The sequence below is a fragment of the Notolepis coatsorum genome (genome assembly GCF_963971535.1).
Source record: "Notolepis coatsorum genome assembly, chromosome: 2".
Classification (NCBI taxonomy): Eukaryota; Metazoa; Chordata; class Actinopteri; order Aulopiformes; family Paralepididae; genus Notolepis; species Notolepis coatsorum.
This window is the reverse complement of record NC_140166.1, coordinates 54,876,779-54,901,818: the sequence shown is the minus strand read 5'-3', so window position 1 is coordinate 54,901,818 and position 25,040 is coordinate 54,876,779. Positions and strand designations below refer to the sequence as shown.

The 25,040-nt window shown below is 43.9% G+C and overlaps 1 protein-coding gene across 1 annotated transcript in view; it reads right to left on the bottom strand.

Annotated features, from left to right (window-relative positions):
* npdc1b (neural proliferation, differentiation and control, 1b) overlaps positions 1-25,040 on the bottom strand; it is a gene marked incomplete at its 5' end in the record, with an annotated part of 95,414 nt that overhangs the window by 11,874 nt on the left and 58,500 nt on the right. The window contains 2 exons of the mRNA XM_084308152.1: positions 1,498-1,767; positions 2,513-2,602. Coding sequence (XP_084164278.1) covers positions 1,498-1,767; positions 2,513-2,602 — 360 coding nt within the window. The remainder of the gene's footprint in view (positions 1-1,497; positions 1,768-2,512; positions 2,603-25,040) is intronic.

Below are 25,040 nucleotides of genomic sequence, written 5' to 3'. Positions count from 1 at the left end.
TCCAGGAGCTTGGATAGGACTCGGAGTGGGTCTGAGACGGCCAGAAGATGCAGAGCGTAGGGGTCTTGAGGGTGTGTAGTTAGAGACCATTGCCCGGAGGTACATGTAGGCGGGAGCCGTTCCCTTTGCGGCACGGTATGCCAGGTCGAGGGCCTTGAAGTGGATTCGTGCGGCGATGGGGAGCCAGTGCAAGTCCCTAAGAAGTGGGGTGACATGGGCTGACTTCGGTAGGTTTGAGCATGTCTATAAACTATGTAAGGGATAATGTATAGCTACGAGGTCATTGTCGCAAAATAATTGACCGACACAGAGTTTAAAATACAGAGGCGCAGCGCCGAGGTGTTTTAAACGTCAGTGAAGGTCAATTATTTTGCGACAATGATCGAGTATAGCTATACATTATCCCGCTTATTACATGGCTAACTTACTAACAATATACCTAATTCATCGACAAGACTAGATCAAATGAAGACGCAGTTGTTCTGTGGCTCTGTCAGCCCAAATAAAGTGATTATTATTATCGGCAGCCGGCAGGTCTCTGGTCTGATTGCATGACTGAGTGCAGCTGTGCATATGCTGAGCAGCACTGATACAGTGTTGTAGTGGGCTTGATTGCGAACAGCTGCGCACAGCGGTCATTATTGTCCCACAGCGGTCATTATTGTGTGATAACGGACCTCTGACGCGGGCTATTGACCAATCACAAGCAAGCATTTCGGCAAATGTGAAAACGCCATGTAATAAGACTCCATAATCCAAAACAGACAGAAAGCAGCTTCAACAACCTCCTTCTGCTGCTAAACAAAGGAACACTGGATTGTGTCAAGACAGGAGCGCAATGGTTCTCCTCTTCGCAACTGCATGGGTCGGTCTGGCCGTCTGGGTCAGTCTCGAGGTTGGAGACCATGGCTTAGCATCAATATAAAGTTGCACACTGTGTGCATTAAGTAAGCACACTGCAAGACTCACTCCCACTGTATTTTCATGTTCCTCACTGTATGCTTATATCAATAAACAGAGTGGGAGCAAGTCTAACTCTGTTAATATTGATCTTCTGTTTGTGCACCAGAGTGGTTTTGTATCTGGAGAGTCAGACCATGGGTTGACATCGACAACTGGTCCAAAGGAGGGCAACGTAAAAAAAAGAATAAAAAAAAAGTATACCAGATTGACGGGACGATTATGAACTCTATGGTTCCTTAGAATAAGAGGCTAAATATACGTTTTGTGTTCTTTAATTATCAATTATATTAAGATTGATAATTATATTAAAATTATCAAGCGTTATTCCTCACAGATGACATCCTCAGAATGTAATGGGAGGTGGTTTCCATATTGAAAAGGAAAAAATAAACTAAAATCAAGTCTGTTCTTGCATGAATACATCCTCTGGGATGTATATACAGTAGTATATGATGGTTCCGGACACGCAGTAAATAATAAACAAGTGAAGCACGTTTCTGGAGGAAACAGGAAATAATGGTAGAAGTGACTCACCGATGAACATGTGGTCGTTGGCGGGGTAGGGGACGATGGCGGGGCCCCTGTGGAGGACTGAGGTGCGGTTCACGGCCGTGTGGTTGGTGGCGATGGGCGGAGATGTTGTGACGGCTACAGCGGTCCTCTGAGCGGTGGGCGGAGATGTTGTTACGGCTACAGCGGTCCTCTGAGCGGTGGGCGGAGATGTTGTTACGGCTACAGCGGTCCTCTGAGCGGTGGGCGGAGATGTTGTTATGGCTACAGCGGTCCTCTGAGCGGGGGATGGTTCTGAGGTGGACGTCTGGGCGGGGCGAGGTACATTAGGCTCCTCCTTCTTGGGTTTAGGAGCATCCTTTAAGTTTAGAGCCAGTGGAGCTGAGATTGAAAAAAATATATATATACCGGTATACATATATATATATATATATATATATATATATATATATATATATATATATATATATATATATATATATATATATATACGTATATATTATATTAAAAGTATAAAGAAGGGAAAAACTTGAGAAAGTGTGCAGTATATCCCTTTCACTATCACACTAGTACAACCCTTTCACTGCGACAATACAGAAGGCTAACCCTTTCACTGCCACACGACAAAGGGTTAAACCTTTCACAACCACATTACATAAGGTTAACCCTTTCACTACCACACTACAGACGGTTAACCCTTTCACTACATAAGGTTAACCCTTTCACTACCACACTACAGACGGTTAACCCTTTCACTACAGAAGGTTAACCCTTTCACTACCACACTACAGACGGTTAACCTTTCACTACCACACTACAGACGGTTAACCCTTTCACCACCACACTACCAAATGGTTAACCCTTTCACTGAGACAATACAGAAGGTTAACCCTTTCACTGCCACACTACAGAAGGTTAACCTTTTCACTACCTAAAGGTTAACCTTCTGTAGTGTAGTAGTGAAAGGGATATATTATTAACCACCAACAGCAATGAATAACCGTAATGTAATTATGGATAAGACATCATCTCGATGTACCTGACAGTTCGGCCGTCTCCCGCTGTTCACCGATGATGGTGGAGAGAAAGTCTATTTCCTCATCCAGCACAGGGTAAGCAGTCACCTTACCTGGAGGAAGAGGAATGTGTCAATAATTTCATTCAGTACACACTTCCTTCTTTTTTATTTATTTAGTTCAGAGCGTGTCTGTACAATACACATGGCGCACATGAACTCACAGTACTGTAAATCATTTTCACTGAGTTTATATAACTCTTGAGTAACAGACAAATGAATGTTATAATATTTTTATTTAATTTTTTTTACGAAAGTGTAACCCGAGCGCCCCTTATTTATTTACTTGACTTATTTCTCCCAAAAGGTGCTATACAAATAAAGTTATTATTATTATAAATGAAGGTTCCGACAGCCTGTCAATGGCCCGACAGCCACCTGTTATAATCACCAGCCAGGGAACAAAATTAACTTTTTGGCTTACCAGCCAAGGTGGCTGGTAGATTAAAAAAACTACCAGCCAGGCAGATTTTTTTACCAGCCAAAAATTTGAAATAGCTTTTTAGTATATCGCCATGTGTTATTATTATTACTATATACAGGGCTCTACGCTAACCTTTTCCCCAGGGAGCACATGTGCTCCTAAATAAAATAAAAATTAGGAGCACAGTGAAAAAATTTCAAGTAACCGAGTTTATTAACAAACTATTTATTACATGCATATTATACTGTGCGTGAGTCAGGCCACGTGAGCGGATCGGCGCGGCCGAGAAATCCGCTCTTCGCTCTTTAAAGCTTGGTCCGCTCCGCTAATCGCTCATGTTGACCCCGCCCCCAAGTCGCTCTCCGCTCGCTCCCCACTCACCTTGAATCGAGCTCTCCCCGCTCCCCGCGCCAGATCGCTCGGCAGTTTTTCTTTTTCTTTTTTGGAGCATGGTGTAAATGAGCTCAAACTACAACAGTCTACACCCCCTGGGCCCCTTAACAATTGTTTGTATTGAGCCGCATTGTAATTGTAGCCATTCTGCAATGTTAAATAACGTTGTTTATCCATTCACTAGCCCTATTAAGCGATGATAGGCTAGCCGAGCCACAATGCTATGGTCGCTGCCATTAACGTTAGCATGTAAGCTAACGTCAACAACAATGGCGTCGATACTTTTTCTAACAGGAGTGAGTGTGGGCGTCATAGATATCTATGGTGGGCGTCTCTACAGTGACGAAGCCTGAACCCTTCTCATTGGTTGAAAATGGCCTTCATGTTTGTACATCGCCATCTGTTGCTTTGGCATTGTACTGCATGTATATATTACATCAACAGTGTTAAACCACTGTGAGCGGCCTGGAGTGGATTGGAGCGGAGGAGAACTCTCGCTCCGGACGTCGCGCCGACTCATTTTAAAACCCACTCCTCGCTCACGTCAAAACCGCCCGCTCCGCGCCCCGCGCCGCTCACGCTCCGATCCGCTCACATGGCCTGGCGTGCGTGTGCATACTAAGGGTCAACATCTGTGCAATAGCACATATCACCAAAATCACACATTGGCCCATGCCTACTAGACACAAAGGATATCGGTTGTCAAGCTGCTTTTGTATGTTGTACTGTTGTCACAATACCAACATTTTGACTTTGATACAGATAGGAAAGGTAATGGAATATATTATTAGATGACTGAACATGGAAAATTCTTTATACAATTATTTAATTCATTATAATTTAAACGCTATTGAATAATAGTTATTAGTATAGTAATGAATTAATAGTAATTAATACAATTATTCTGTTACAGCTACTGAGCTATATACTATAGCTACTGTCCATCAATATCTTCCTTTAGAATGAAATAGGTTCAGGAGAGAGAGAGAGAGAGAGAGAGAGAGAGAGAGAGAGAGAGAGAGAGAGAGAGAGACACACACACACAGAGAGATAGACGGAGAGAGACAGATTCTCAGCCCCTCCTTCCCTCACTATGCCTCTGAGCGTCTCCAGTGATTAGCGTTAGCAGTAGTTAGCGGTTACCAGGTTAGCCTAGTTGGAGTACTTAGTTAGCAGATACTATTACAGTAGTTAATGTTTAGCGCGACGTGAGTATACAGGACTGGCGAGGATGCAAAGCATGTTAGACAATTGGAACTGCTGCTCGCAGAGTTTTCGTTGCACATAGAAGCAGCATGACTCGAGATGAGTTGTTACAGAGCTGGTCCACGCTGCTCCGTCTCTATTATGAAATGACAATTGCGCACTTGACACGCCCACTACAAAAGACTATTACTCGCACACCGTGCTCCTAAATGATTTTTCTGGTTCGCACAAATCTATTTTTAGAGGCAAATGCGAGTGAAATGCTCGCACTGTATAGCCCTGATATAATACTGATATAATATAATACTGATACTGATATAATCACTTTAAAAATAGTATAGTAACAGTGTATTGCACTACCAAGGGACCTAGCATGTGCTTCATGCTCTGTAAATAACTATGTACAAATACCGTGATGTCCCACTATGTTACCTGTTTATTGCACAATGTTGTTTATTGGATTCTATTATATGTTGTACTACTGTATTACACATCGTTGCGGGCAAGACCACCCGCATTTCATTGTATACTTGTATGCCGTGACAAATAAAAACTCTTGACTTGACTAATATGCTCATATGGCTCCCAATTATTTTACACGCCAGAGTGGCCGAGTACCCTCTATAATTTACCAGCCAAAGAGGAAATCTACACGCCATTGGCGTTTGGCGGGTGCTTATTTTGTTCCCTGTCACCAGCTGTAACCCGAGCTGATCTGTGCCACAGAACGGGCCGTCGGATGGATATAATCACCGGTAGGGCAAAAAATCATACTGCGATAACGATATGATAATGTTATCATATCACTCGATATAGATAATTATCGAAATTGTTATAAGTTAAAAAAAAAATAAAAAAAATATATATATATTTTTTTTAAACAACAGATGTATGTTTATTTTGCAGCAATTCTTTCTCGTTGCCGCCATCTTTAGTGTTACATCCCCTCACACTCCAGTTCTCAGGCTGCAGCTGGTTTAAAAGCTAAAGTAAACCGGCTTCTCTGCTGGCTGTGGCTCCAGGGGAGTTGAACAGTTCTGGCTCTGCTAGTTTATTTTTGATCTTTTGGCGCTTTTTTGGTGGACAAACAAAGCCATTACTTTAAGTTGCAGGCAAGAAAGACAAGTCTGTCCACTGTCTCTGGTTTTAAAACTGCCCTGTTGCAGGTAAAAAAAACATTATTTTTTTCCGATATATATATTTTTTTCGATATTTGATATCGATTATTAAAATATATCGTGATATTTATCGTTATCGTTATATCGCCCCGCCCTAATCACCGGTGTAACCTGAGCGCCCCTCCTGGTTGATATACCGTTAACCTGACACAAACACGGCAGCCACGCCGCAGGGCTACAACTCTACCACACAGAAGTGATCTTCTACTGGGGGATCATTCATACTAGCGGTTTGACTAGCAAAGTAATGCAATAATAATAATAATAATAATAATAATAATAATAATAATAATAAAACAGTGACTCAGGAGGTAGAGTGGTCGTCTGCTAATCAGAACGTTCCCGATTCAGTTCCCGCCCCTCCCAGCAGTGTGTCTACTGTAGGTGTCCTTGAGCAAGACATTAAAGAACCCCCAACTGCTCCTGATGAGCATGACCGTGCACGGTTGCCTCCGCCGTCGGTCTGTGAATGCATGAATGTGAGGCATGAGTTCATGAGAAAATGATGAATAAATAAGTTATTTTTCCTTTTAAATATATATCTTTTTTTAGGGCATTTCTTCTTTTTTATTGGGACAGGACAGTGAGTGACAGGAAACCAGGTAGAGAGAAGGGGGACAGGACAGTGAGTCAGTGACAGGAAACCAGGTAGAAAGAAGGAGGACAGGACAGTGAGTGACAGGAAACCAGGAAGAGAGAAGGAGGACAGGACAGTGAGTCAGTGACAGGAAACCAGGTAGAAAGAAGGAGGACAGGACAGTGAGTGACAGGAAACCAGGTAGAGAGAAGGAGGACAGGACAGTGAGTGACAGGAAACCAGGTAGAGAGAAGGGGGACAGGACAGTGAGTGACAGGAAACCAGGTAGAGAGGAGGGGGACAGGACAGTGGGTGACAGGAAACCAGGTAGAGAGGAGGGGGACAGGACAGTGGGTGACAGGAAACCAGGAAACCAGGTAGAGAGGAGGGGGACAGGACAGTGAGTGACAGGAAACCAGGTAGAGAGAAGGGGGACAGGACAGTGAGTGACAGGAAACCAGGAAACCAGGTAGAGAGGAGGGGGACAGGACAGTGAGTGACAGGAAACCAGGTAGAGAGAAGGGGGACAGGACAGTGAGTCAGTGACAGGAAACCAGGTAGAGAGGAGGGGGACAGGACAATGAGTCAGTGACAGGAAACCAGGTAGAGAGGAGGGGGACAGGACAGTGAGTGACAGGAAACCAGGTAGAGAGGAGGGGGACAGGACAGTGAGTGACAGGAAACCAGGTAGAGAGAAGGGGGACAGGACAGTGAGTGACAGGAAACCAGGTAGAGAGAAGGGGGACAGGACAGTGAGTCAGTGACAGGAAACCAGGTAGAGAGGAGGGGGACAGGACAGTGGGTGACAGGAAACCAGGTAGAGAGAAGGGGGACAGGACAGTGGGTGACAGGAAACCAGGTAGAGAGAAGGGGGACAGGACAGTGAGTCAGTGACAGGAAACCAGGTAGAGAGGAGGGGGACAGGACAGTGAGTGACAGGAAACCAGGAAGAGAGAATAGGGACAGGACAGTGAGTCAGTGACAGGAAACCAGGTAGAGAGGAGGGGGACAGGACAGTGAGTGACAGGAAACCAGGTAGAGAGGAGGGGGACAGGACAGTGAGTCAGTGACAGGAAACCAGGTAGAGAGGAGGGGGACAGGACAGTGAGTCAGTGACAGGAAACCAGGTAGAGAGAAGAGGGACAGGACAGTGAGTGACAGGAAACCAGGTAGAGAGGAGGAGGACAGGACAGTGAGTCAGTGACAGGAAACCAGGTAGAGAGAAGAGGGACAGGACAGTGAGTGACAGGAAACCAGGTAGAGAGGAGGAGGACAGGACAGTGAGTCAGTGACAGGAAACCAGGTAGAGAGAAGAGGGACAGGACAGTGAGTGACAGGAAACCAGGTAGAGAGGAGGAGGACAGGACAGTGAGTGACAGGAAACCAGGTAGAGAAAAGAGGGACAGGACAGTGAGTGACAGGAAACCAGGTAGAGAGGAGGAGGACAGGACAGTGGGTGACAGGAAACCAGGAAGAGAGAAGGAGGACAGGACAGTGAGTGACAGGAAACCAGGAAGAGAGAAGGGGGACAGGACAGTGAGTCAGTGACAGGAAACCAGGTAGAGAGGAGGGGGACAGGACAGTGAGTCAGTGACAGGAAACCAGGTAGAGAGAAGAGGGACAGGACAGTGAGTGACAGGAAACCAGGTAGAGAGGAGGAGGACAGGACAGTGAGTCAGTGACAGGAAACCAGGTAGAGAGAAGAGGGACAGGACAGTGAGTGACAGGAAACCAGGTAGAGAGGAGGAGGACAGGACAGTGAGTCAGTGACAGGAAACCAGGTAGAGAGAAGAGGGACAGGACAGTGAGTGACAGGAAACCAGGTAGAGAGGAGGAGGACAGGACAGTGAGTGACAGGAAACCAGGTAGAGAAAAGAGGGACAGGACAGTGAGTGACAGGAAACCAGGTAGAGAGGAGGAGGACAGGACAGTGAGTGACAGGAAACCAGGTAGAGAGGAGGAGGACAGGACAGTGAGTGACAGGAAACCAGGTAGAGAGAAGAGGGACAGGACAGTGGGTGACAGGAAACCAGGTAGAGAGGAGGGGGACAGGACAGTGAGTCAGTGACAGGAAACCAGGTAGAGAGAAGAGGGACAGGACAGTGAGTGACAGGAAACCAGGAAGAGAGAAGAGGGCAGGACAGTGAGTGACAGGAAACCAGGTAGAGAGGAGGGGGACAGGACAGTGAGTGACAGGAAACCAGGAAGAGAGAAGAGGGACAGGACAGTGAGTGACAGGAAACCAGGAAGAGAGAAGGGGGACAGGACAGTGAGTCAGTGACAGGAAACCAGGTAGAGAGAAGAGGGACAGGACAGTGAGTGACAGGAAACCAGGTAGAGAGAAGGGGGACAGGACAGTGAGTCAGTGACAGGAAACCAGGTAGAGAGAAGGGGGACAGGACAGTGAGTCAGTGACAGGAAACCAGGTAGAGAGAAGGGGGACAGGACAGTGAGTGACAGGAAACCAGGAAGAGAGAAGGAGGACAGGACAGTGAGTCAGTGACAGGAAACCAGGTAGAGAGAAGGAGGACAGGACAGTGAGTCAGTGACAGGAAACCAGGTAGAGAGAAGGGGGACAGGACAGTGAGTGACAGGAAACCAGAAAGAGAGAAGAGGGACAGGACAGTGAGTCAGTGACAGGAAACCAGAAAGAGAGAAGAGGGACAGGACAGTGAGTCAGTGACAGGAAACCAGGTAGAGAGAAGAGGGACAGGACAGTGAGTGACAGGAAACCAGAAAGAGAGAAGAGGGACAGGACAGTGAGTCAGTGACAGGAAACCAGGTAGAGAGAAGGGGGACAGGACAGTGAGTCAGTGACAGGAAACCAGGTAGAGAGGAGGAGGACAGGACAGTGAGTGACAGGAAACCAGGTAGAGAGAAGAGGGACGGGACAGTGAGTGACAGGAAACCAGGTAGAGAGAAGAGGGACAGGACAGTGAGTCAGTGACAGGAAACCAGGTAGAGAGGAGGGGGACAGGACAGTGAGCGACAGGAAACCAGGTAGAGAGGAGGAGGACAGGACAGTGAGTGACAGGAAACCAGGTAGAGAGAAGGGGGACAGGACAGTGAGTCAGTGACAGGAAACCAGGAAGAGAGAAGGGGGACAGGACAGTGAGTGACAGGAAACCAGGTGGAGAGAAGGGGGACAGGACAGTGAGTCAGTGACAGGAAACCAGGTAGAGAGGAGGGGGACAGGACAGTGAGTCAGTGACCGGAAACCAGGTAGAGAGAAGGGGGACAGGACAGTGAGTGACAGGAAACCAGAAAGAGAGAAGAGGGACAGGACAGTGAGTCAGTGACAGGAAACCAGGTAGAGAGGAGGGGGACAGGACAGTGAGTCAGTGACCGGAAACCAGGTAGAGAGAAGGGGGACAGGACAGTGAGTGACAGGAAACCAGGTAGAGAGAAGAGGGACAGGACAGTGAGTCAGTGACAGGAAACCAGGTAGAGAGGAGGGGGACAGGACAGTGAGTGACAGGAAACCATGTAGAGGAGGGGGACAGGACAGTGAGTCAGTGACAGGAAACCAGGAAGAGAGAAGGGGGACAGGACAGTGAGTGACAGGAAACCAGGAAGAGAGGAGGGGGACAGGACAGTGAGTGACAGGAAACAGGAGGCACAGTGTCCCCCTTGGGGAACGTGTGGTGGTGCACTGCAGAGAGTGCTGCCGCCTGCGTGGGTAGTGATGGTGAGTGTGTGTGTGCGTGCGTGTGCGTGTGACTGTGTGTGTATGCGAGGGAGGTGGGGTTGCGCTCTGCGTGGGCAGGCAGCAGGAGAGAGTCACTATGAGTTTGATCTGCAAAGGCATGAGAGAGAGAGAGGCTGAGGAAAGTGATGCAGTGTGTGTGTGTGTGTGTGTATATGTGTGTTTCTCAGCATATATTAGTGTGTGTGTGTGTGTGTGTGTGTGTGTGTGTGTGTGTGTGTGTGTGTGTGTGTGTGTGTGTGTGTGTGTGTGTGTGTGTGTGTGTGGAGGGGGGGGCATGTGTGTATAATATATGTTCATTCCAGTGATTGGATGAGTGTGGTGCAATGCATTATGCGTGTGTGTGTGTGTGTGTGTGTGTGTAGCAGAGTATTAGTTAGAGTGTGGTGCAGTGTGTGGGTGGATGGGTCAGAGCTCCTCTGGCATGCTGTACTGTGGTGGAGGACATGGAGAGAGAGAGAGAGAGAGAGAGAGAGAGAGAGAGAGAGAGAGAGAGAGAGAGAGAGAGAGAGAGAGAGAGAGAGAGAGAATACACACATATATATAGAGGGAGAGAGAGAAAGAGAGGGATAAATACACACATATATATATATATATATATATATATATATATATATATATATATATATATATATATATATATATATTAGGGCTGTCAGTTTATCGCGTTAATTAGATTAATTAATTACACAGCAAATTATCGCGTTATGAAAATTAACTCAAAATTACAAAAAAAACATTTTTTTTCTTTTATGATTTTTTTTTATCTCATTCATTCCATAAGAACGTAGAATACACATTACAGACTTTTTTTTATATGGTCCATTTGCATGTTCTTGGTATCTGATTCTAGGGACATCTATGGATCTCAGGGAATGTATTGCCAGTGTCAGAAATACTGTGTCTGTTACTAGGCTTGAGTAAATTGTAATGAACCAAATGAGAATATCAATACAATTCTTTTTTTATCTTTGACTGTGAATAACACTATGCTCAAATTGACCAGACCTGAAAAATCTAAGCAAATTAATAGATGGAAGATGATTAAACAGAAGGTTTTATAGATACAGTACTGAATTCTGCCATCCGGACACATGCAATTTGAAATATGATTATAGAATATAGAATATCAGGCATAAAATGGTTATGCGATTAAAATGCGATTAATTAGATTAATTAATTACAAATCCTGTAATTAATTAGATTAATTTTTGTAATCGCCTGACAGCACTAATATATATATATATATATATATATATATATATAGAGGGAGAGAGGAAGATAATATTAAATACACATATATATATTATATATATATAGAGAGAAAGATAAATACACATATATAGAGAGTAAAAGAAAGAAAGAAAGAAAGAAAGAAAGAAAGAAAGAAAGAAAGAAAGAAAGAAAGAAAGAAAGAAAGAAAGAAAGAAAGAAAGAAAGAAAGAAAGAAAGAAAGAAAGAAAGAAAGAAAGAAAGAAAGAAAGAGGGGGGAGGGGAAGGTATGGAGCTCCCTCAGAATCATGAATGAAAGGCATCACCAGGGCAACCGAGAGGGAAGAGGGGAGGGGTGTGGGCGGCTGGGGAGCTAATTGGATTGTATGTGCAAAGCAGGAGTCCAGTAAAACACCAGATCTATAAAGCTTCCATAAAGGAGAGTCATACATAAACAAAATGACTTTCGCACAACATTTGAATAACATTTTTACCATCTGGTAAGAAACAAAGATAAGGAGGAGAGAAGAGAAAAACACATGAATGACAATAATATTCACATGAATATATTTAATGCAATGATATGGGTGTGGAAATGCCATAAAGAGCTTGTTGAAGATCACGTTCACACCGTCCCAAAGAACACCCACACAATGCAACCTGTTCTGATGGACTGGCGTTGCTAAAGAACAGCTGGGACCCACGTTTATGAATGAATGAATGATTTTATTTCTGTCTTTTTTTTCTTTTTTTTTAATCATAGTAGTAGAACTTAAAAAAATAAATAAAAAATTACCGAAAATGTGTAGGCTGAAGCCGAGGCTTATAATTGCCTACCCTTTTTACATTACATTACACTATTTACATTACATTACACTATTTACACACAAAAAATGTATACAAAAAAGAAACATAATTCAGTATATCATTTAGCAAAGGTTACAAACGTTTCATAGTTTTATGTACAAAACGTATACACATTTATTTATGTTTTATTTATTTTTTTAAATACCTTTTCTTTTTTTTTTTTTAAAGGGAAATTATTTTACTATTTCTTTCACTATTTGGGCACTTTTACACAATTCCTGTGAGTTTATGGAACACCTCTGTAATTTAAAAAATTTTTTAATGCATTGTTTTGTATTTCTAATCAAGTCCTCAAAAACAGCATTTTTCTACCTCAAGATCTTAAGCCGTTTTGAGCCTGGGCTCCAACCACTGTGGTAACTGTGTGGAGTGTGTGGCGGCATCTGCCACATTATCATGCAGCTGTGTCTCTCTGACATCACAAATCAGCACATTTTCAGATGACTCAGTTCAGTGAGGGTGAATATTGTGAGAGGAGAATTGGAAGAATGCGCCAATATGAGAATTAGAGACATAGATCATATTAATATAAGTCCACATAGCTAGGAAACAATGCTAAACACTGAAAAAGGCCATTTATAAGATAGTTCCCCTTTATATATATATATATATATATATATATATATATATATATATATATATATATATATAAATATATATGTGTTTTTCTTTTCCTTTTTCCCTTCGTCACTATTTGAACACAGCTATGTTATAGATGAAATATAACTAGGATAATAATGAGGTTTTATATTTATGTATCACCTTATATTTGAATAATATATAAATTATGTCCTGTTGCAGTGATCCAACAGGAGATCAAACCTCTATATGCTAGAATCTCCACCTTGTTCTGGTCGCTGCAGTGAAACGGTATATACTAGGCTACAGTGAAACGGTATATACTAGGCTACAGCTGCAGTGAAACGGTATATACTAGGCTACAGCTGCAGTGAAACGGTATATACTAGGCTACAGCTGCAGTGAAACGGTATATACTAGGCTACAGCAGCAGTGAAACGGTATATACTAGGCTACAGCTGCAGTGAAACGGTATATACTAGGCTACAGCAGCAGTGAAACGGTATATACTAGGCTACAGCAGCAGTGAAACGGTATATACTAGGCTACAGCTGCAGTGAAACGGTATATACTAGGCTACAGCAGCAGTGAAACGGTATATACTAGGCTACAGCAGCAGTGAAACGGTATATACTAGGCTACAGCCCAGTGAAACGGTATATACTAGGCTACAGCAGCAGTGAAACGGTATATACTAGGCTACAGCCCAGTGAAACGGTATATACTAGGCTACAGCAGCAGTGAAACGGTATATACTAGGCTACAGCAGCAGTGAAACGGTATATACTAGGCTACAGCCCAGTGAAACGGTATATACTAGGCTACAGCAGCAGTGAAACGGTATATACTAGGCTACAGCCCAGTGAAACGGTATATACTAGGCTACAGCAGCAGTGAAACGGTATATACTAGGCTACAGCAGCAGTGAAACGGTATATACTAGGCTACAGCAGCAGTGAAACGGTATATACTAGGCTACAGCAGCAGTGAAACGGTATATACTAGGCTACAGCAGCAGTGAAACGGTATATACTAGGCTACAGCAGCAGTGAAACGGTATATACTAGGCTACAGCCCAGTGAAACGGTATATACTAGGCTACAGCTGCAGTGAAACGGTATATACTAGGCTACAGCTGCCCAGTGAAACAGTATATACTAGGCTACAGCAGCAGTGAAACGGTATATACTAGGCTACAGCACCAGTGAAACGGTATATACTAGGCTACAGCTGCAGTGAAACGGTATATACTAGGCTACAGCTGCAGTGAAACGGTATATACTAGGCTACAGCTGCAGTGAAACGGTATATACTAGGCTACAGCTGCAGTGAAACGGTATATACTAGGCTACAGCTGCAGTGAAATGGTATATACTAGGCTACAGCAGCAGTGAAACGGTATATACTAGGCTACAGCTGCCCAGTGAAACGGTATATACTAGGCTACAGCTGCCCAGTGAAACGGTATATACTAGGCTACAGCAGCAGTGAAACGGTATATACTAGGCTACAGCTGCAGTGAAACGGTATATACTAGGCTACAGCAGCAGTGAAATGGTATATACTAGGCTACAGCTGCAGTGAAACGGTATATACTAGGCTACAGCAGCAGTGAAACGGTATATAAGGCTACAGCTGCAGTGAAACGGTATATACTAGGCTACAGCAGCAGTGAAACGGTATATACTAGGCTACAGCAGCAGTGAAACGGTATATACTAGGCTACAGCTGCAGTGAAACGGTATATACTAGGCTACAGCAGGTATATACTAGGCTACAGCAGCAGTGAAACGGTATATACTAGGCTACAGCTGCAGTGAAACGGTATATACTAGGCTACAGCAGCAATGAAACGGTATATACTAGGCTACAGCAGCAGTGAAACGGTATATACTAGGCTACAGCTGCAGTGAAACGGTATATACTAGGCTACAGCAGGTATATACTAGGCTACAGCAGCAGTGAAACGGTATATACTAGGCTACAGCAGCAGTGAAACGGTATATACTAGGCTACAGCAGCAGTGAAACGGTATATACTAGGCTACAGCAGCAGTGAAACGGTATATACTAGGCTACAGCAGCAGTGAAACGGTATATACTAGGCTACAGCAGCAGTGAAACGGTATATACTAGGCTACAGCAGCAGTGAAACGGTATATACTAGGCTACAGCAGCAGTGAAACGGTATATACTAGGCTACAGCAGCAGTGAAACGGTATATACTAGGCTACAGCTGCAGTGAAACGGTATATACTAGGCTACAGCCCAGTGAAACGGTATATACTAGGCTACAGCTGCAGTGAAACGGTATATACTAGGCTACAGCAGCAGTGAAACGGTATATACTAGGCTACAGCTGCAGTGAAACGGTATATACTAGGCTACAGCTGCAGTGAAACGGTATATACTAGGCTACAGCAGCAGTGAAACGGTATATATTAGGCTACAGCTGCAGTGAAACGGTATATACTAGGCTACAGCAGGTATATACTAGGCTACAGCTGCAGTGAAACGGTATATACTAGGCTACAGCTGCAGTGAAACGGTATATACTAGGCTACAGCTGCAGTGAAACGGTATATACTAGGCTACAGCTGCAGTGAAACGGTATATACTAGGCTACAGCTGCAGTGAAACGGTATATACTAGGCTACAGCTGCAGTGAAACGGCATATACTAGGCTACAGCTGCAGTGAAACGGTATATACTAGGCTACAGTGAAACGGTATATACTAGGCTACAGCTGCAGTGAAACGGTATATACTAGGCTACAGCTGCAGTGAAACGGTATATACTAGGCTACAGCAGCAGTGAAACGGTATATACTAGGCTACAGCTGCAGTGAAACGGTATATACTAGGCTACAGCAGCAGTGAAACGGTATATACTAGGCTACAGCAGCAGTGAAACGGTATATACTAGGCTACAGCAGCAGTGAAACGGTATATACTAGGCTACAGCAGCAGTGAAACGGTATATACTAGGCTACAGCAGCAGTGAAACGGTATATACTAGGCTACAGCTGCAGTGAAACGGTATATACTAGGCTACAGCAGCAGTGAAACGGTATATACTAGGCTACAGCTGCAGTGAAACGGTATATACTAGGCTACAGCTGCAGTGAAACGGTATATACTAGGCTACAGCAGCAGTGAAACGGTATATACTAGGCTACAGCAGCAGTGAAACGGTATATACTAGGCTACAGCTGCAGTGAAACGGTATATACTAGGCTACAGCAGCAGTGAAACGGTATATACTAGGCTACAGCAGCAGTGAAACGGTATATACTAGGCTACAGCTGCAGTGAAACGGTATATACTAGGCTACAGCTGCAGTGAAACGGTATATACTAGGCTACAGTGAAACGGTATATACTAGGCTACAGCAGCTTGTTCTGGTCGCTGCAGTGAAACGGTATATACTAGGCTACAGCTGCCCAGTGAAACGGTATATACTAGGCTACAGCAGCAGTGAAACGGTATATACTAGGCTACAGCTGCCCAGTGAAACGGTATATACTAGGCTACAGTGAAACGGTATATACTAGGCTACAGCAGCAGTGAAACGGTATATACTAGGCTACAGCAGCAGTGAAACGTTATATACTAGGCTACAGCTGCAGTGAAACGGTATATACTAGGCTACAGCTGCAGTGAAACGGTATATACTAGGCTACAGCAGCAGTGAAACGATATATACTAGGCTACAGCTGCAGTGAAACGGTATATACTAGGCTACAGCTGCAGTGAAACGGTATATACTAGGCTACAGCTGCAGTGAAACGGTATATACTAGGCTACAGCTGCAGTGAAACGGTATATACTAGGCTACAGCTGCAGTGAAACGGTATATACTAGGCTACAGTGAAACGGTATATACTAGGCTACAGCTGCCCAGTGAAACGGTATATACTAGGCTACAGCTGCAGTGAAACGGTATACACTAGGCTACAGTGAAACGGTATATACTAGGCTACAGCTGCCCAGTGAAACGGTATATACTAGGCTACAGCAGCAGTGAAACGGTATATACTAGGCTACAGTGAAACTGTATATACTAGGCTACAGCTGCCCAGTGAAACGGTATATACAAGGCTACAGCTGCAGTGAAACGGTATATACTAGGCTACAGCAGCAGTGAAACGGTATATACTAGGCTACAGCTGCAGTGAAACGGTATATACTAGGCTACAGCAGCAGTGAAACGGTATATACTAGGCTACAGCTGCAGTGAAACGGTATATACTAGGCTACAGTGAAACGATATATACTAGGCTACAGCAGCAGTGAAACGGTATATACTAGGCTACAGCAGCAGTGAAACGGTATATACTAGGCTACAGCAGCAGTGAAACGGTATATACTAGGCTACAGCTGCCCAGTGAAACGGTATATACTAGGCTACAGCAGCAGTGAAACGGTATATACTAGGCTACAGCAGCAGTGAAACGGTATATACTAGGCTACAGCAGCAGTGAAACGGTATATACTAGGCTACAGCTGCAGTGAAACGGTATATACTAGGCTACAGCTGCAGTGAAACGGTATATACTAGGCTACAGCTGCAGTGAAACGGTATATACTAGGCTACAGCTGCCCAGTGAAACGGTATATACTAGGCTACAGCTGCAGTGAAACGGTATATACTAGGCTACAGTGAAACGGTATATACTAGGCTACAGCAGCAGTGAAACGGTATATACTAGGCTACAGCTGCCCAGTGAAACGGTATATACTAGGCTACAGCTGCCCAGTGAAACGGTATATACTAGGCTACAGCTGCAGTGAAACGGTATATACTAGGCTACAGCAGCAGTGAAACGGTATATACTAGGCTACAGCAGCAGTGAAACGGTATATACTAGGCTACAGCAGCAGTGAAACGGTATATACTAGGCTACAGCAGCAGTGAAGCGGTATATACTAGGCTACAGCAGCAGTGAAGCGGTATATACTAGGCTACAGCTGCAGTGAAACGGTATATACTAGGCTACAGCAGGTATATACTAGGCTACAGCAGGTATATACTAGGCTACAGCAGTATATACTAGGCTACAGCAGGTATATACTAGGCTACAGCAGGTATATACTAGGCTACAGCAGGTATATACTAGGCTACAGCAGTATATACTAGGCTACAGCAGGTATATACTAGGCTACAGCAGGTATATACTAGGCTACAGCAGGTATATACTAGGCTACAGCAGCCCCACATTTTTATTTTTATTTTTTTACTATCTTTTTTTCCCCCTCCTCTTTTTCCGATTTTTCTCCCATCCCAGTGTTAGTCGTTATGCCAATTCCAAACTCCCTTCCTGGTTGTTGCGCACCTCCCCTACTGTTGGTCCGGGAGGCCGGAGACTATCACATGCTATCCTCCGACACATGCGCAGCCAGCCTGGCAGCTCAGATTCTCACTGGGAGAGTGTAACGTGTGGAAGGTCACACTACCTCCCTCCAGATCCTTCCTTCGCTGAGCAGGCGCCCCAACCGAACTGTAGGAGTATTTTCTGTTTACAACGCCCAGGACCCACCCATCAGCTTTCCCACCCTCTAATACTGCCAATTGTATTAGTATGGACGACCAGCCAAACTGAAAACAATGTGGAGAGCTGGGATCGAACACGCAACCAGCGTCTCCAGCATTGGTGGTGAGTGCCTTGCCCACTGCACCACCTGGCCGCCCAGCCCGACATTGTTATGTCTAGGGCTGACCTTCGAAGCTTTTTTTGGCAATCAAAGCTTCGGGGGCCGAGCTTCGATTTTAATTCGAAGCTTAAAAAAAATAAAAATAAAAATATAAAATATATATATATTTTTTTTATATATATTTTTTTTATCTTATGTTGTGGGACTTGTACAGCACTTTGGTAAACGTTGTTGTTTTTAAATGTGCTCTATAAATAAAGTGGATTGGATTAATTAATTAAGAAGCCCCTTTCGTGACGTGTGCCAACAAGGTTTCACTCGGCTGTGTGATTTAATTCAAGGTGGATCGCTGTTGTCGTTTGAACAACTTCAGATTTCATGGGAACTACCAATCCTTGATATATGGCCTGTGTAGACTAAACTATGCACAGAATGATGTCAGTCTACAAGGTCCGGATTCTACATGGTCCGGCAATGTAGACCTTGTAGACTCCACTACAGACCAATTATCAGTGAATGTTCATGCATTTTTAAGAAGGGCAACTTCCACAAAAAAACAAAGAACTCACCAAAACATCTCAGTAGCACCTTATTTAAATGTTCTATTTCATATATGGAGATTCATATTTATTTATGTATTGCATGCATTTCTACATTTTATTTCCCATTTTGTTTATTCATCCCAGTATCTTTCTTTCTTGTGTGTGGAATTCTACAAGGCATGTAGGTGTATATGTGTTTGAGGATGATATCCTTCAAACAGGCAATAGTGATGATATAATTTGGGCAGTGCTGAGCTGGGTTACTTTCCTCCAGTGTATTTGTCCCCCGGCCCCACCCAATGGCCCCATGCACACACACACACACACAAAAATCGAAGTAAAAAAAATAAATAATAATTAATTACTTTATTTTTTATTTTTTTTTTTATTTTTTTTTTTATGTTCGAAGCTTGTGCCATCGAACGAAGCTTCGAAGCTTCGAAGTATTTAAGACAGCCCTAGTTATGTCTGAGCTGTAAAGCCAGCCGTGTTCCACGCAGGCATGACGAGAGGGGGGGGGGGGGGGGGGGGAGATGAGAGAGAAAGTGAGAGAGCGAGAAAGATGAGAGAGAGAAAGAAAGTTGAGAGAGAGAGAGAAAGATGAGAGAGAGGGAGAGAGAGCGTGAAAGATGAGAGAGAGAGAAAGAAAGTTGAGAGAGAGAGCGTGAAAGATGAGAGAGAGAAAGAGGGAAATATGAGCGGGGGGAGAGGGAGAAAAAGAGAGAGATGGAGGGAGAAAGAGAGAGGGAGAGAGAGAAAGATAGGAGTGTGTGGATAGATGGAGGAAGAGAGCAATGTGTAGGAGCTAACCTCAGTTTACCCGCCTTTTGAAGCCGATATACGTAGATCTTTATGATCGATATTCATAGATTATATAATACATAGTTAATAGATGCAAGTTACATACATACTGTATCTACAGTTAGAAAATAGCATCTTTGTGAGGAAATAGAAACAGACTGGGACAAGAGTCCAGACTAAATCTCTGACATAGAACGATATAGAACCTGGAAGACGTGTCATCGTTTTGCTCCGCCCACTTAGAAAATGCAGTGCATTTCACTAGCCATTTCACTAGCCATGTCACTAGCCATGTCACTAGCCATGTCACTAGCCATGTCACTAGCCATGTACTAGCCATGTCACTAGCCATTTCACTAGCCATGTCACTAGCCATTTCACTAGCCATGTCACTAGCCATATCACTAGCCATGTCACTAGTCATGTCACTAGCCATTTCACTAGCCATTAGAAATACTTTAATCATCCCGAGGGAAATTTGATGCTACAAATCGCTCACAGTAAACATTTAGACAGAACAAAGTCACGCATAATGTTTTATATAGCGCCTTTCAGAAGACCCAAGGCCGCTTTACATAGGGGGGGGGGGGGGTAAGAAAAGTAACAGTGGACAGACACAACATACAAAGTGAGAAATTAGGGGTTAAAGGCCCAGTTGAAGAGGTGGATTTTGAGGAGTTTTCTTTTTAATAGGAATAACAAAACAAATTGCCTAAGAATAAGATAATAATAACGGACCGGGATTCACATTTCGTATGTTATGTATATAATATACAGTACATTACATTTAGTCATTTAGCTGACGCTTTTATCCTAAGCGACTTACAAGTTCTGTACGACAAGTCATCAGGAAGGGTACAACTCTATCAGCTGAGTAAGGGCCCGGGTCCACCTATCTCATATTTATGGGCGCAAGCGTCTTTTTTCAATGTATCCCAATGGGGAGGGTGCGTATGCGGCCGCCTATAGGTAATGCGCTGCAGTCTGCTTCTTTTTTCAGCGCCTTTCAGCTTTTTTGTGCGGCCGCACCAGCGTTTAAAGTTTAAACTTGCTGAACTTTTTCACTGCATGCGCTCCGCCCCAGTACTACCGGGCGCACTGCCAGCGTTTTTCAGGTGAAAATGTGAGATAGGTGGACCCGGGCCCTAACAATGTTCATCAAAGTGTTGCGTGTTACAGTGTAGGTTAGTTTATTAGGACAAGTGCATGACAGTAAGGTTATTTAGGGTTAGATGTAAAAATATACTGAAGTCTACAGAAGTCTACAGTAAGTGTAATATTGAACAGTGTTGTTTTAAACGTAAAAGTCCAGGGCCCTCATTTATCAATAATTCTTAGAAAGTGTTCTATTTTCATTCTTAAGCACAGAATTTAGAATGTGTGTACTGTACGTACAGAAAAATCGGGATTTATCACACGTGCGTAGACGTGTCCCACGCACACCTGCAAGTACTCTGTGTTGATAAATATCACTTGCTCCACGCTCATGCACGGTTTTAAGTATTTGCATATAGAACCGCCCGTAATTAACCATATACGGTAATGAAACACCCCCATGAAATGTGGAAAAGTGGACTAAACCGAGCGAACGCCTGGGAGAAATACGCGACAGGCTGACAGACGTGTACACGGTGATGTCGGAAACAGTCGGATATGATATCTATTAACTTCCTAAAGACCATTGCTGCCTGGGCAGCGCAAACACTAATAAACCAGTTAATTAATCACTGTTTGGCGTTGGTGTCATTAATAATAACCATGCTGGAATATGAATGCCCATTTTCACATCGTTCTTTTAAAGTTCGATTACCCAGGGATTAAAGTTCTCCGTCAATTTTCTACCTGCATGGTTTAATAAGATTTGTAGAGGCATACAATCTATTTTGATGTGGGAGCACGGAGCCCCGCGCCTGCATACAGTAAACTAACTTGATCGTTAATATAACTGTTGTCCTTGTATCTTTACGCTTATGAAAACATTAAATAATATGTATAGGCTATAGGCCGTAGTTTTGCCTTAATAGCCTATATTCTCAAATGGCATTTAATGGCTATCCGCTGTGGGCTATCTCCTCGCTGACGGACCAGTATACCTTTATATCATATCATATTCCTATGTCTCCAAGGAATTGTGGGGCTCTGGGGAATAAAGGTTGGGAACCCCTGCTATAGCCTATCCTAGGCTATTTTATTTACGGTAGTCTATTTATGATTTGTTTCCATAGCCAGTCTCAGTTATGCTGTGGCTGAGATGGGTCGGGATTAATGAAGCTAATAGGAGACTGCTTCTCGGCTATACGAATTAAAGCCACGATTGAAAATAATGTACTTCCTTCTTGACAATAGCATATACTATAACAATAATACGAGAGTAGAACAATGAATCTCACTGCCATGTAGCCTATGTATAGCCTGCCTATGTGATCAATAAAAACGCAAACTTGAATTCCATCATCATATTTATATGTTGTGTCTGTCCACTATGTTTGTTACTTTGTTATTTCCCCCCCCCCCCCCCCCCATGTAAAGCGACCGTGGGTCTCTTGAAAGGCGCTATATAAAATGAAGCTATTATTATTATTATCACGTCTGTGCGGGAGCTCACAAATAGACTGTCTTAGTCTCAGTGAAGTTTCAGCGGAGGTCATCTATTCTAACCAACAAATTGAAGTAGAAATCATTTCGTTGTGACCAATCTTATTTGGAAACATGACACAAAATAATAGTATTTCACTTTTTATTTTAAACAATATTTAATCGCGTTTGGAGGTGGGTGTTCTGTCCCCCGTGCCAAACAAGCAGGCCAACCTCTTGTTCGCGCGTGAGCCCGTTATAATTACACTACTGTCGCTATTTTACAATTAACTATAATGAATTACGGGTCATACAGAACACGCCAGTGTAATGCACGAAAGCTTATTTCCGTGCTTTAGGCTGCAGTCTTCATATTCTACCACTGGGCGCCAGGTACGCATGCCCGGAGCTGTGCGTAAATATACGCACAAAGTCAAGCACACGTTCAAATTGATAAGTCACACACTTTGCTTAGAAATGATCGTATGCATGGGTTACGCACATATCTGTGCGTACGCACCATTGATAAATGAGGGCCCAGGAAGATGGTAACTGTCACCCTGTGCTCAGTGATGCAGTGAGGCACAGTGATGCATTGTAAAGTCTTGATGGCTGTCGGAATGAAGGACTTCCTGTGCCGTTCAGTGCTACATTTAGGGACATTCAGTGCTACATGTATGAAGGATATAGAATAATAATTATGGCAACACAATTCTCACACAAAAAAAGTCAGACTCAATACAGCATGTGTACAATTCACTCTCCCCCTGCAGCCACTACCCTATTGCTGTAAATAACAATGTTCTTGGGTTAATTACGTAAATCATAGCATGTCAAAGCTGCTGATTATATCATTATCTGTATTGCGCCACAAGGCAACAGACTATTAATACAGACAGACTGCTTCCACCGAGTCCATCTGTGAGCCATGCAACCGTTATCCTTGTTTATGGAATTGCACAATAAGAATGTGCCAAGCCCCCCCCCCCCGCCCCCCGCGGTGATGAGCAGGCTGGAAGCAGAAGGGAGGAGGAGAAGAGCAGTGGTTATTGAGCGGAAGTGGAGGATATAAAGAGGAGAACCACTGTGGCTAATAAGCGAATAGATTTAGGACTACTGTAAGACTACTGTGTTTCTGTTTGCCAGCGAGCTGTTGTATTGCCAGTCGGTCAGCCAGCAAGTCAGTTTAAGTTTAAGTTAAGTTTAAGTTTATTTGCAAAAGGGACAGTGCATATTAATCAACATTAAAATGTAAATACGGCAGAATTAGCCAGAAGGCTAGATTTCATCTGTAGTCCCTGGCCAAGATGTTAAAAAGGGCATCAACCTAAAGCGATAAAAAAGGTTATCACACATAACATATATCAAATAGGCCTACATAAAATACAATTCATCATCACAATATACACATTTTAACAAAAATAGACATATAAAACAGAATAAAGGTGAATTGCATACACACACAGTTAATGGATTTAGCTGTGGGTGCAGCTCTGGTGTTCTTTGAGACAGTTTTAACAGTTTTCTTTTTTTATTGTTCAAGCGTGTTACATGTCAGTCAGTCAGTCAGTCAGTCAGTCAGTCAGTCAGTCAGTCAGTCAGTCAGTCAGTCAGTCAGTCAGTCAGTCAGTCAGTCAGTCAGTCAGTCAGTCAGTCAGTCAGTCAGTCAGTCAGTCAGTCAGTCAGTCAGTCAGTCAGTCAGTCAGTCAGTCAGTCAGTCAGTCAGTCAGTCAGTCAGTCAGTCAGTCAGTCAGTCAGTCAGTCAGTCAGTCAGTCAGTCAGTCAGTCAGTCAGTCAGTCAGTCAGTCAGTCAGTCAGTCAGTCAGTCAGTCAGTCAGTCAGTCAGTCAGTCAGTCAGTCAGTCAGTCAGTCAGTCAGTCAGTCAGTCAGTCAGTCAGTCAGTCAGTCAGTCAGTCAGTCAGTCAGTCAGTCAGTCAGTCAGTCAGTCAGTCAGTCAGTCAGTCAGTCAGTCAGTCAGTCAGTCAGTCAGTCAGTCAGTCAGTCAGTCAGTCAGTCAGTCAGTCAGTCAGTCAGTCAGTCAGTCAGTCAGTCAGTCAGTCAGTCAGTCAGTCAGTCAGTCAGTCAGTCAGTCAGTCAGTCAGTCAGTCAGTCAGTCAGTCAGTCAGTCAGTCAGTCAGTCAGTCAGTCAGTCAGTCAGTCAGTCAGTCAGTCAGTCAGTCAGTCAGTCAGTCAGTCAGTCAGTCAGTCAGTCAGTCAGTCAGTCAGTCAGTCAGTCAGTCAGTCAGTCAGTCAGTCAGTCAGTCAGTCAGTCAGTCAGTCAGTCAGTCAGTCAGTCAGTCAGTCAGTCAGTCAGTCAGTCAGTCAGTCAGTCAGTCAGTCAGTCAGTCAGTCAGTCAGTCAGTCAGTCAGTCAGTCAGTCAGTCAGTCAGTCAGTCAGTCAGTCAGTCAGTCAGTCAGTCAGTCAGTCAGTCAGTCAGTCAGTCAGTCAGTCAGTCAGTCAGTCAGTCAGTCAGTCAGTCAGTCAGTCAGTCAGTCAGTCAGTCAGTCAGTCAGTCAGTCAGTCAGTCAGTCAGTCAGTCAGTCAGTCAGTCAGTCAGTCAGTCAGTCAGTCAGTCAGTCAGTCAGTCAGTCAGTCAGTCAGTCAGTCAGTCAGTCAGTCAGTCAGTCAGTCAGTCAGTCAGTCAGTCAGTCAGTCAGTCAGTCAGTCAGTCAGTCAGTCAGTCAGTCAGTCAGTCAGTCAGTCAGTCAGTCAGTCAGTCAGTCAGTCAGTCAGTCAGTCAGTCAGTCAGTCAGTCAGTCAGTCAGTCAGTCAGTCAGTC